Source organism: Castanea sativa, chromosome 1 (assembly GCF_040712315.1).
Source record: "Castanea sativa cultivar Marrone di Chiusa Pesio chromosome 1, ASM4071231v1".
Lineage (NCBI taxonomy): Eukaryota > Viridiplantae > Streptophyta > Magnoliopsida > Fagales > Fagaceae > Castanea > Castanea sativa.
This window is the reverse complement of record NC_134013.1, coordinates 14271570-14284437: the sequence shown is the minus strand read 5'-3', so window position 1 is coordinate 14284437 and position 12868 is coordinate 14271570. Positions and strand designations below refer to the sequence as shown.

At 32.7% G+C, this 12868-nt stretch overlaps 1 protein-coding gene across 2 annotated transcripts; it reads right to left on the bottom strand.

Moving 5' to 3' along the window:
- Positions 1-6670: 6670 nt before the first annotated feature.
- Positions 6671-10072, bottom strand: LOC142642842 (uncharacterized). 2 transcript variants are annotated; one of them, XM_075817272.1, is made up of 3 exons: positions 9819-10064; positions 9164-9735; positions 6671-7215 (listed from the first exon to the last, which is right to left on the bottom strand). In XM_075817272.1, exons 1-2 carry the CDS (start codon positions 9940-9942, stop codon positions 9200-9202), a joined length of 660 nt encoding a protein of 219 aa, XP_075673387.1. In that variant the 5' UTR covers positions 9943-10064; the 3' UTR covers positions 6671-7215; positions 9164-9199. The 2 variants fall into 2 exon arrangements, with proteins under 2 accessions (XP_075673387.1, XP_075673394.1); XM_075817279.1 differs by lacking the exon at positions 6671-7215 and having other exon boundaries at positions 8878-9735; positions 9819-10072.
- Positions 10073-12868: the final 2796 nt, after the last annotated feature.

Sequence of the window (12868 nt, the reverse complement as noted above, 5' to 3'; positions counted from 1 at the left end):
GATTGTTTGAAAGAAAAAGAAACACTCACTTGAGATGGGAATGTTGTTGTCATTTTTGGAAGTAGCCAAAGCCTGTCACCTTGTGACTCTTCTAATTGATGATGGGTCTCCACAGGGTTTGAATCAAGAATGTTGAAGGGAAAAAAAATGAATAGAGTGTTTTGGCAGGGACACCATAAAGATTAGAGATTGAAAAAGAGATGTGGAAGGGCATGACGCTACTTTCCATTCTCTAATTAAATATGTTGACCATTATTTCCCTCTTGCACATTTCTTTCTTTTCTACCCAAGTTTTGTTGCATTTCTGATCTTGTCACTAACAATTCATGTTTTAGTTCAATACATTGAACCTGGGTTTGGATGTGTGTGGGTGTGTTGATGTTTGTATTTTGACTTGGGTTTTGGGGTTGTATTTTGATAGATCTGTGGTTTGTACTTTGATGGTATTGTTTGATTTGATTTGTATTAGTTTTTTGGGTGTATGTTCTTCATGTTTGTGTATGTTCTTCATGTTTATGAATTGTGAGAAACTAATACCATATTTTAATCTTATTTTTCTTTTTCTTTTTTCTTTTTTCTTGTTTTGGGAGGAGAGAGACATAAAATGGGTATAAAAAGACTTATTTACCCCTCTTTTTAACAGAGGTAGGTAACAAAGACTAAACGGAAGTAACCTCAGATGTGTAAAGTGTCAAAAATGAAACCACAGGTAGGTAAGTTAAATTCGGGCTAAACCACAGGTGGGTAATCTATAATTATCCCATTTTTTATATAAGTTGTAATGTAATAATGTTGTGACTTGGGTTTGATTTTTTATTTAGTTAATAGTTATTACAAATTGTGAATCTGTGAATTGTGATCTGATTTTTTTAATTTTTTATGTAAGCTGTTTGTAATGTTGTGACTTGGGTTTGATTTTTTATTTAGTTAATAGTTATTATATATTTGTCAAATTATTTATAGGTTAAATTGAATCTATTGAATTTGCAATAGATGAAGCTACTAGCACAAAAAAGTTCACATTTATCTAATGAAGAAGTGCCAAATGATGAAGCTCCTCTTTAGCAGTATGTGACTAAAATAGAAAAACCACCTAGTTCTACTATTAAATCAAGTGGAAACACACACTTTAAGTGCAACTATTGTGGTAAAGTTTATTTGGGATCCTATTCTAGGGTTAAGGCTCATTTATTAAAAATTAGTAATAAAGGTATTAAAGCATTCTTTAATGTGACACCGAGCCATAGGTTGGAAATGCAGCGAATGCATGATCAGATTGAGAATGATAGGTTAGAGAGAGAACGAAGAAGTCAAATTCCCTTACCCTCACCTCCCCCAGGCCATAGACCTATTCCCTCATTTCGAAGACAGGAAAAGAGTGATAGTACAAATCCATTTGATGGTAAGAGGAGGAAGGTGATTGTGAATTCTCCGATAGAGAGAGCATTCCTGAATAATGCTAGACATGAATTGGATAGTAGAATTGGTAGGAGGTTTTACACCGGTGAGCTTCCGTTTAACTTTGCAAGAAACCCATATTATCATAGTTCCTATTCATATGCTGCTACCCATAGCATTTTGGGTTATGTTCCTTCTAGATATAGTGCCTTGAGAACAACACTTTTACAAAGAGAAAGAGCTCATGTTGAAAGACTTTTGAAACCAATTAAGGACTTTTGGCTTGAAAATGGTGTAAGTATAGTTTCTGATGGATAGTTAGATCCACAAAAGAGGCCTCTTATTAATGGTATGGCTGTATCAGATGGAGGTCCAGTGTTTATAAAGGCAATTGATGGGTCAGGTGAGTTCAAAGACAAACATTATATTGCTGGGATGTTGAAGGATGTTATAAAAGAGATTGGACATAAAAAAGTTGTCCAAGTCATCACTGATAATGCTAGTGTGATGAAGTCTGCTAGAGCTCTTATTGAAGATGAGTATCCCAAAATATTTTGGACACCTTGTATTGTCCACACTCTCAATCTAACTTTGAAGAATATTTGTGCAGCAAAAAATACTAAAAAGAATGAAGTTACATATGAGGAATGTAGTTAAATTACACGTATTGCTGATAATGCATCCTTCATATGTGTTTTTATCATGAACCATTCAATGAGGTTGGCAATGTTTAATGAATTTTGTCCATTAAAACTGCTCCAAGTTGCTGGAACTAGATTTGCTTCAGTTTTTGTAATGCTGAAAAGGTTGAAGTTGATAAAAAAAAAAAATGCCTTCAAGCTATGGCTATTAGTGACCAATGGGCTTCTTATAAGAAGGATGATGTCGGAAAAGCTCAAAAGGTGAAAGATATGATTCTAAGTGATCGTTGGTGGGATACTGTTGATTATATCCTTGAATTCATAGCACCTATTTATGATATGCTACGAGCAGCTGATAACGCCTTAAAATATATACTTGTTATATAATTATGTGGGTGTTATCTCCTTATTACTATACTTAATCTGTATAATTAAGCCATGATTTGCATTAGTCTCTATTATTTATCTTTACATAATTTCTTAAATAAGATGTTATTCATTGTGTGTAATTTTCTACTTTTAAGAAATCATGTAAAAAAAGATGAGTTTATAGGAATTTGTAAGAGAATAGAGGTCAAACTAGAATTAAAGTGGAGCTAAAGGACCATGCTTAAATGTCTAAGGAGGTGTAGTTGGAGTGCTTGGATCGTCTACCATGACTGAAAGCTTCAAATAATGAAAGAAATCAAAGAGGCAGAATCTGAAAAGGAAAAATCTAATCTGAGCACCGATCAGTATTTTGGGCTTATCTCTCTCCTCAAAATTCTAATTGATACAAGGTTAGATGGGTTGGAACTGTGATTTAAATATCTACAACTTTCCAGTTTTAATTTTTTCGAAATTCTCAATTTTTGAAGGTCGAAATTAACTCACAATTTACTACTGTAAACCTGGACGGAAATTAAAATAGTAAAAATTTTATTTTCTTTGGACACTTAGACGTTAGGGTTTTGAAGGGAGGCTGTGAGAACGAATTTTGGGCAGAGAAAACCTTGTATTTTTCTTTCTCTAATGGCAGCTTAAACTCTTTGCTAGGGCTAGGGGTTATGTTTCTTTTATACGGTATGCATATTCAATGTGATTTTTTCAAGGATTTTATCGATGACATATTTGATTGTTCAATTAGATTTCTTTTGATGTATTAGTTCTTCCATGCTTGCAATAAGTTCAATCATATTTTTCTTATTGTTTAGATGAATTTCTAATAGTTTCAAATAGAAATCAGGTTTAAAGTGAATGGGCTTTTCTGAAAACTTTTCTAACCGCATTATTAATCAAGGTTATCATGCGTTCTTGAATTGTCTCAGTTCAACCGAATCATAAGTTTTTAATTGTATAAGAACAATCAATTATGAAATATGCACAAAGAATCTCATATCGATATAGGTAAAACACCTTGATGCCTTGGTCTTTACATTATTGATTTTAATAGGCTTTTATTATTATTCTTGTTAACAATCACCAAGCAAAAGTACTTTTCTTCTTCACCCAAATTGTTATTTAATTATATTTTCTTTGAATTTACCCTGCTTCTTGTGGTTCAACCTCGGTACTCCGAGAATTATATTGCTACGATCTCCTGTACTTGGGAGTAAGCAAGCATCAGCTGACATAGATAAGCCTTGTCTTCATCTTGTGTATGAGATGTGGGATTCAAGGATAGAGAAGGTGAAGGCAGCAATATGTTGGCATAAAGGCTTGGAAGATGATGAGTATAGCTCATTTTGAGGTGTGGTGTATGATATACTCATTGATCGATGGACTAAAAATTGTACACCACTACATTACTTGGCTCATTCCTTAAATCCTAAGTAAGTACTTTTATTTTCTATTTTCCTTAGTTCCCCCTTCTAGTTAAACACACGTTTCTTTTTTTTTTTTTAATCTTTAACTAGGTATTACTCCATTGAATAGCTTTCAGAGAATCCAAAGCCCATCGCTCCACATCGGGATCATGAAATTTCTATGAAAAAGAGCAAGTGTTTGGATCGATACTTTGAAAATAAGAATGACTTAAGGGTGGTAAAAGTTGAGTTTGCTACATTTTCAAGAGAGAGATTTCCTTCACCAGATGCCTTGACAAATAGGTGGGCCTTACAACCTTTGGTTTGGTGGCAATACCATGGCTCCTCATTTCCAACTCTTCAAACCCTTACCCTTAAACTTCTTAGACAACCTTATTCATCCTCATGTGCAGAGAGGGATTGGAGCACATACAAATTCATTCATGCCTTAAAAAAAAAAAACAAAATGGCTCCTGCACAGGCTGAGGATTTAGTATCTGTGCATTCTAATCTTTGACTCTTGTCAAGGCACAATGAGGAGTACGTAAATACAACAACAAACATGTGGAATATTGTAAAAGGCTCTTCGAATGAGAGCAACATACATGGAGGAGCTGGAATTCTTGAGAATGCTACCCTTACACTTGATAAACCAGAGTTGGAGGCAATTGTTATTGGGAATGCTACTAGCACTAATGTTACTACTAGTGAAAGTGAAGTTCGAAGTGAAGCTATTGATCTTGATAAGGATGATGCTTGTCTTTGATTGTCTTGTTGATTATCTTTTATTTTGTTTTCGTTTCAAACTTGTGAGTTGTATTCTAATTTCCAAACATCATGGAATGTTTTAGCTTCAAACTTGTGGGTTGTATTTAATTTATGAACATCATGTTTTAGTTATTATTTAGTATTGCTCTTAAATTTGGTATATGTTTATATAATGTGAAAAAGTATGCTTAGCAATATATTAAAAATATAAATAATAATTTTTTAATCGCCGCACCCCGCTGCACCCGCACCCTACTTTTTCAAAAATTGCCGAGTCCCGCGCCTGCGCCTACACCCGTACCCGCACCCAAATCCAGAAACGCACCCGTGCTTCATAGGTAGACTCATGTATTTGTAGAACACGCATATTAACATTAGGTTAGTCAAATATTCTCTAATGTATAAACTATATAATTGGTTTGGACCATAATATATTTAACAATTTTAAATTGGTTCCCATTCAGCATCATCATTTTACAACAAAATATTTGACATTTGTTGGCTTGGTTTATATTAATGAAGTATAATAGACCTTGTGAATTCCCTTGTGTTTTGTTTATTTATTTATATTCTAGGTGTTGGAGATATATTAGTCCAATAATATAAACTTATGCTCAATACTATTTTGTGTGTAAGTCAAGTCTTATACTTGTACGACAAGTCTATAAACCATAGTTAGTGTATGGTTAGTTAAGGGTTATCCTATTATATATACCCATATTGGACTCATTATAAATAGGATTTTTTGTACTACACTCATATATTAAAGATGTAGCACTTAAAGGTTTCCTTCATGGACGTATGTTGTTTAGACTGAACTACGTAACCCTTATATTTTGGTGTTACTCTATTTTATACTTCCGCTTTTGTATCTAGGTAGTGGGAATTGGGAGGATAGGGTTTGAACCATAGACATGGAGCACCATAAAAGATACTATTTCTACTAGGCTATGATTAGTTGAACCTTGAAAGATTTGATAGCACATACTCAAGTTATTTAAACCCCGATTTTTTATGGCTAATGTTGGTCTTAAGCTAATTGAACAATTTAAAGCACAAATGTTTAAGAGATCAAACCATTTGATATTAGCATGCATGGATAAGCAAATAACAAAGTACAACCTCAGAAATTAAACACCCACAACACACCAAAATGTTTATGAAGACGAAAACCTAAGTACTAGGTGGAAAAACCTCGTCATAGTGTCTTACCACCAAAAAGAGTAACTAGAGAAAATAGTTGCAGTACATCGTATATACAAACCCCTCCAAGCAATGAAGTAAAAACATACTCAAGCACTCCAAGCACTTGCTCGTAATAGACTCATTGAGTCATTTCTCTTCTCTCGTCATTAAATCTGCAATTGAGCTTCAATTGTAATCTCCAAGTCTCCTTAATAATTCTGACCTGCCCCAATAGTTCCAAGCTCCAATCAACGTACAAAACTCCGATGGTCTTATCACCTCTCATGAAAATTTACCAATCAGAGAGGGAGAAGGTAGTGGGGTTGATGAGGATTTAGGCTCAAGAGTTGCTTGCTTACTCCCAAGTGTAGGAGATAGTAGCAATATAATTCTCGGAGTACTAAGGTCGAACCACAAGAAGCAGGGTAAATTCAAAGACAATATAATTAAATAACAATTTGGATGAAGAAGAAAAATACTTTTGCTTGGTGATTGTTAACAAGAATAATAATAAAAACTTATTTAAATCAATAATGGAAATACTAGGGCATCGGGGTGTTTCCCTATATCGATATGAGATTCTTTGTGATCTAAGAAAATATCCATTTCATAATTTATTGTTCTTGTACAATTAAAAACTTATGATTCGGTTGAACTGAGACAATGCAAAAACACATAATAACCTCGATTAATAATGTGGTTAGAAAAGTTTTTCAAAAAAAACCCATTCACTTTAAAATCTGATTTCTATTTGAAACTATTAGAAATTCATCTAAATAATAAGAAAAACATGATTGAATTTATTGAAAGTATGGAAGAACTAATACATCAAAAGAAATCTAATTGAGCAATCAAATATGTTGTTGATAAAATCTTAGAAAGAATCACATTGAATATTCATACCGTATAGAAAAAACATAACCCCTAGCCCTAGCAAAGAGTTTAGGCTGCCATTAAAGAAATGAAAATACAAGGTTTTTTCTACCCAAAATTCGTTCTCCCAGCCTCCAATCAAAACCCTAACATAAAAGTGTCCATAGAAAATAAACTTTTACTATTTTAAATTCCGCCTAGGTTTACAGCAGTGACTTGTGAGTTAATTTCGGCCTTCAAAAATTGAGAATTTCAAAAAACTCAAAACTGAAAAGTTGTAGATATTTAAGTCACGGTTCAACCCATCTAGCCTTATGTCAATTAGATTTTTGAGGAGAGAGATAAGCCCAAAATACTGATCAGTGCTCAGATCAGATTTTTCCTTTTCAGATTCTGCCTCTTTGATTTCTTTCCTTATTTGAAGCTTCCAATCATGGTAGACAATCCAAGCACTTCAGCTACACCTTCTTAGACATTTAAGCATGGTCCTTTAGCTCCACTTTAATTTTAGTTTGGCCTCCATTCTCTCACAAATTCTTGTAAACTCATCTTTCTCACATAATTTCCTGAAAATAGAAAATTACACACAATGAATAACATCTTATTCAAGAAATTATGTAAAGATAAATAATAGGGACTAATACAAATCATGGCTTAATTATACAAATTAAGCATAATAATGAGATAATGCCCACATAAATATATAACAAGTATACATTTTAAGGCGTTATCAAGAGTTTATGGGTTTTCTTCTCTTCAGATGAGAATTGGGTGCAGAAATTCATTGGAAATGGGATCGTATATATTAAGGCAAAAGATAGGTATAGACGTATAGTAGAGAATTTTGTAACTAAATTCTCTCGAGTTAAGTGAACTTCTCTCCTCCGAAGTGTCGTACAAGAGGGGCGAACTCACTGCCTGAACTAAATTTCAAATTTGAACTTCCATCTCTTAGTTCGCTTCTCACCTTGAACTTCTGAACTTTTTGCCCATGACTCCCCAAGCCCAATACACATGTACCCACATAAATACAATTATACAGTGAAAGTTTATGGCCCTATATACAAACAAATTTGTCATGGAATTAGCCAACAACTGCTATACCTAACGATCCCTATGAATTCCTTTGTATTTTTACATTAGATAGATTTGTATCATTAGGAATCCAGGTAGAGGTAGTGTCTCATGTAATGCTGCATTTGAAGACGGTTAACCAACAGAGGATTCTTGCTTGAACTTTCTTTCATTTTAGATAGTTGTTTTGTATCAAATATAAGGGCTGGATTGTGTACTCATTTGATCATGTATCGTAAACTGTGTTGCACTGAACTTCAAAATGCTACATTATTCAGTTGATTTATGTTTTGTGTTTTTCCAAGTTTCCATATACTGTAGTTGTATATGATAGCATATCTGTTGGTCAGAAATCAACTTTATTTCACTTTGTGGACTAGCCTGTAATCTTTTATATTTCTATGCTTTGAATTAACAACTATTATACTACTGGCGCATGTTAGAAGTTTCTAATTCTTCTTTCTTAAAAATATTGTGGTTTTCTGGTAGCGATTGGTCCCTTAAAAACGCTCTGATATTTATCCAAATTGCAAAGCTTATGCGACTGCATTTAGAGCACTATTTCAAGGGTGTCATCAATTTTCCTAGGACGGTTGAAACTTGAAAATGCCATGCTTTTTAAAAGAGAGGGGATTCTGACTTCTGAGTGGGCTTATGATGGAGAAAGAATTTGATAAAAGCCACATTAAAGATGAGAAAATCAACGTTCTGAGTGCTGTGGGTTTGTGATAAATTGGGTATGTTAGCAGTCAATAGATCTGCACACATATGAGGTGTAATTAACAAAATCATCAATCAACGTCACTAAAATGTAATTAATCCACTGAAGGTTCTGATCAAGTCCATAAAATTGGTGAGATTATCTCCCCAAACTAATTATGTCAAACAATAGTGTCAGCTACGATACATAAGAACATAAAATCTCAGTAGCACTTTTTGTATTTGATGTATAGAATCCTTTAGACGTAGACACATGACAATTATTTGACACATGTCCAAATCTCATCGGAACCAAGCCTGTTCCTAAAATGTTACCTTGAAAAGACACAATTTTGACAGCCATAACCTATCAAATTCTGCCTTTTTCTGAAGTAAAAGAAACCAAGCAAACATGTATAGAGACGCAATCAAACATTTTTTTGATACACAACCAATTTTCACAAATAATGTTAGCAAGCAATTGTCATTAAATTTAAATCCAACAGTTTGGGGCTCAAGCAGAGAATATGATACTACAGGGAGACCAAAATATAAGACCCGATTGCATCCATATATACATCTGAATAACTAGGTTTCTTTGTCAATTGAAACCCCAATCATTCAAGGCAGATAATGCAAATCCTTATACCACCAAACATTTGCTCAAAAAAATCCATCATAACAAAGAAAACATATTACAATTTTAAAACCGCATAAGGAAAAAGAAAAAAGAAAACACACAGTTTCTGTTTCCTTTATAGTCTGAAACTGAAATTCTCAGTCTCTCAGAACCCTTCGAGCCCCAACTTTTCTCTCAGAAGCAATCACAGATTTCCCGTAAGTCGTAGCCAGAGGGGGTTTCTTATTCTCCTTGCTCATGCTTCTCAGCATATACCTCGGAGTCGGAGCCACAATCTCGCTCTTCTCCACCGAATAAATCGCGGAAACCGATCTCCTCAGACTCTGAATCTTCTTAGAAGTGCTACCCCTTTTGGCAGATTCAACATTGACACCCAGATTGTAAAAACTCCTCCTCTCATCCCTTGCCTCACTCTTCTTCCTCCTCAGCCTCTCGTTCCTTCTAGCAGAATACTCCTCGTAAAACCGACCCCTCTCAAACAAAGTGCTTGAATCTGGACCCACGGAATTGGACACCCCAACATTGGTGTTGTCCGAATCTCCTTTGCCAAATTCATCGCTGACCATCCTTGCCAAAGCACGTAACTCGCACGAAATGGAACGGTACTCGGGTCGAAGTTCCGATTCCTCCATGTCCCATCTGCGACTCGGTTTCTCAGATTTTGTCAAAGAGCCTGTAACAATGAATAGAAATAATACATAACAAAGTTATAAGAGAAACAGAGATTTTGATACGTGTTTGCACAGACAGACCCACCTGGGGGAGTTTGCATAGGCACAGGGGTTGAGTTCGAGCGAAGAGCACGGCGAGGTCGAAGCCGGGTTGGGGATTTAGCAAGCGGAGGCTTGCGATCGAACTTCATTTTCGATACAGAATACATAGATCAATGGAGTTTAAAAAAGCAAACTGCAAACACAAACAGAGAGAGAGAGAGAGAGAAAGAGAGATGAAAGGAAATGATGACAGAGAGACTGCTTTCTTTAGCTTTTGACTTGGGAGCGTGTTTTTTCTGTTTTTATTGGGAGACAGATCTTGTTTTGAATTTGCGCCGATAAAAGAGGAGCTATCTACAACGGTCATATTCTTGATCCGACGGTCTGAAATTGTTTTGAAATTTAAACAGTAGGTTGGATTGGATTCCTCTAACGTGTATATTCCATTTATTGCTGGATTTTCTCCTGAGCTGTTTAGTGTATCTGGTTCTTACATGTATGACCGTACCTTTCATTTAAAACATTGAATGGATATTTTAAAATAAATTAATGAAATATAAGTAATATTATTAGGTAGTAAAATAGAGGAAATGGAATGAAATAATTTTATAACAATATTACTATTAGATTTCTATTTTAAAATAAATGGTAGAATATATTGAGGTATTTTGGAAGTTTTAGTAAAAAAAATCATTAAATTTAATTTCATTCCATCTCAATCCTCTCAATTTCAAGGGATTAAAAATTTGAGGTTTTAAGAAAATAGAGAAGAATTAGTGTTCTTTCTTACACATTTTATTCTCTTCCACTTAAACTCTTAAACAAGAAAAAGAATTTTCTATTCCCTCCATTAAAACTCTCAAATAAGGAAATAGAAGAATATTCTAAAATTATTTTTTTTCATTCCTTTCTATTATATTCTCTCCTCTCAAACGAATGCTAAGATTACTAGTCTCTTAATAATTTGCATTTATTATAATTTGAAAAAATATTTTTTTTATTTTTTTTTAAAAATATAAACTTTAGAGATAAGTAGTAACTGTAATTTCTTTTTGAAACGTGTGTTTGAAAGTGGTATAATAATATAGAGAAAGAGTTTGGGTAGGAAAAACAAGATGAAGGTGAAGGGAAAGAATGCTAAATTTTAGGTGTTCTCTTAGTTTTTTTTTTAAAAAAAATTGGGGGTGTTTTACTTTTATTCAAATGAAAATGAATTAAAAAAAATGCTAAATTATTTAGGGAATAAAAAGATGAACATGAAGAAAAAAAAATCCTAAATTTTAGAAGTTTTCATTTTTAGTTCAAAATGAAATTTGTTATTTGACATTTATGACCTTATTTCTAAGAGAATTACTCTTCATTAATGAGGGTATTTTTGAACCTCATTAATGTCCCATTCAAAAAGGGGAATTCTTTTATAGATAGTATAGATATTAGTATTAGAATGATATGTTAACAATTTTTTTACAACAAATCTTAAGTGGCAGGCTGTTACTAATTATTATTGTTGAGATAAAAAAGTAATCTTAGTGTTAGGTTCAAATTTGAACCAATAACAACTAACCACCTACGATTTTTTATGAAAATGTTGTGGATGTAGCACTTCTCTTAGTATTAACCTTTTTTTTTTCTATTGAAAAAAAAAAAAAACATTGTTTCACTAGAAAACCTTGTAAGAAGATGGCTTTTTGCGTTTTCGAGTATTTGGTAGTATAAAAAAATTAGTTAAAGAAAAATTATTTTTGATTAACAAAAAATATACGACTTATTTTTAGAGATTTTTTTCTATCTTTTTTTTTTTTTTTTTGGAAAAACACACTATCTTATAGCAAGCTAAATAATGGAGGTTAAAAGATTATTTGTCAACTCATTTATGGTTGCTACTAAATAAAGAAAACTAAAATAGTTTTATAGAAAATACTTTTTTAGAAAATAACTCGTTTTCCATAAAACATTATTGCCAAAAAAAATAAAATGTACTGCTTATATGTCAACTTTTAATTGGATTTTAGCACTTTCATAGATGTTCAACACATGTACTTGAAGATGTTGAAATCCAATCAAGTGTTACCATAAGTAAGATGTGGATTTTGGTGTAAAAATAGGTGTGTAATTAGGGATTTGGATCCATTACAATTATTGCACCATGCAATTCTTATATTGGTGTGAAATGTAAAAGTTGAAAAGATTACCCAAAAAAATGTTTAAAAAATTTCTGATCCAAAGAGAATGCCATTAAAAAGTTAATTTTTTTAACTTTCAATCTCAACCATTAATTATTCTCTCTCTCTCTCTCTCTCATCTAGATCCCCAATGTGGTATATCCTTAAAAGTTAAAACATAAAACTAAAGTTTAGTTTATTTTCCAACACTTCTCTCATTTTTTTTTTTTTAGTAAACAGTAATACTTATTAGAACACACACGAAAATAGTAATACTCATTTGTTGTGTGTCTTATGATGCATTATCCTTTTATATATATATATATGTTTCAATAATATTTAAAGATGTTATAAGAGACAACATCACATACTGAGAAAGCATTCAATAAAAATACCGTACTTCCCTCATGTTTTTTGTTCTTTCTCTAAAATTCTTTGTCAATCCCCATTTGGGTTTATGTATACTTATAAGGCGTAAGCTTTAAGGCAGAACAATATTTTTCTTTAATTCTTTCTGAATGGGTGTTTTTGATTGCCACACCATCAAATTTCATTAAAATTAGTGGAAATACTTCATAAAACAAAATAATTCTAAATAGTTAGAGCAATTAGAAATTAATAGAATAATATATTAATAAAATTTTTTTTTTGGGGTCATTTTTAGTTATGTTATACAGAGTTCGCCTTTAGGAAATGAAAAAAAGTAAAGGCTAAAAAAAAATAAAAAATAAAAAAATTTAAAATGAGAAAGAGAAGGCCATAATCCAAATCGTAATGAAAGATTTTTCCGTTTTCGTTTGGGAAAAAAAAAAAAAAAAGAATCGATTGTTCTAGTTTCTTAAATTACTCAATAAAAATGAAAAAAGAAAGAAGGAGGTAAATGTTTCATAAAATAAGCCACAAGGTAGGTAAGTGTTACAAATAAAATACT

Excerpts from the sequence above, each read along its gene's own strand:
- LOC142642842 (XM_075817279.1), bottom strand. The coding sequence starts at position 9,942 with ATGTATTCTGTATCGAAAATGAAGTTCGATCGCAAGCCTCCGCTTGCT. Across the intron at positions 9,736-9,818 it reads GCCTATGCAAACTCCCCCAG|GCTCTTTGACAAAATCTGAG; the intron begins GTGGGTCTGTCT and ends TCATTGTTACAG.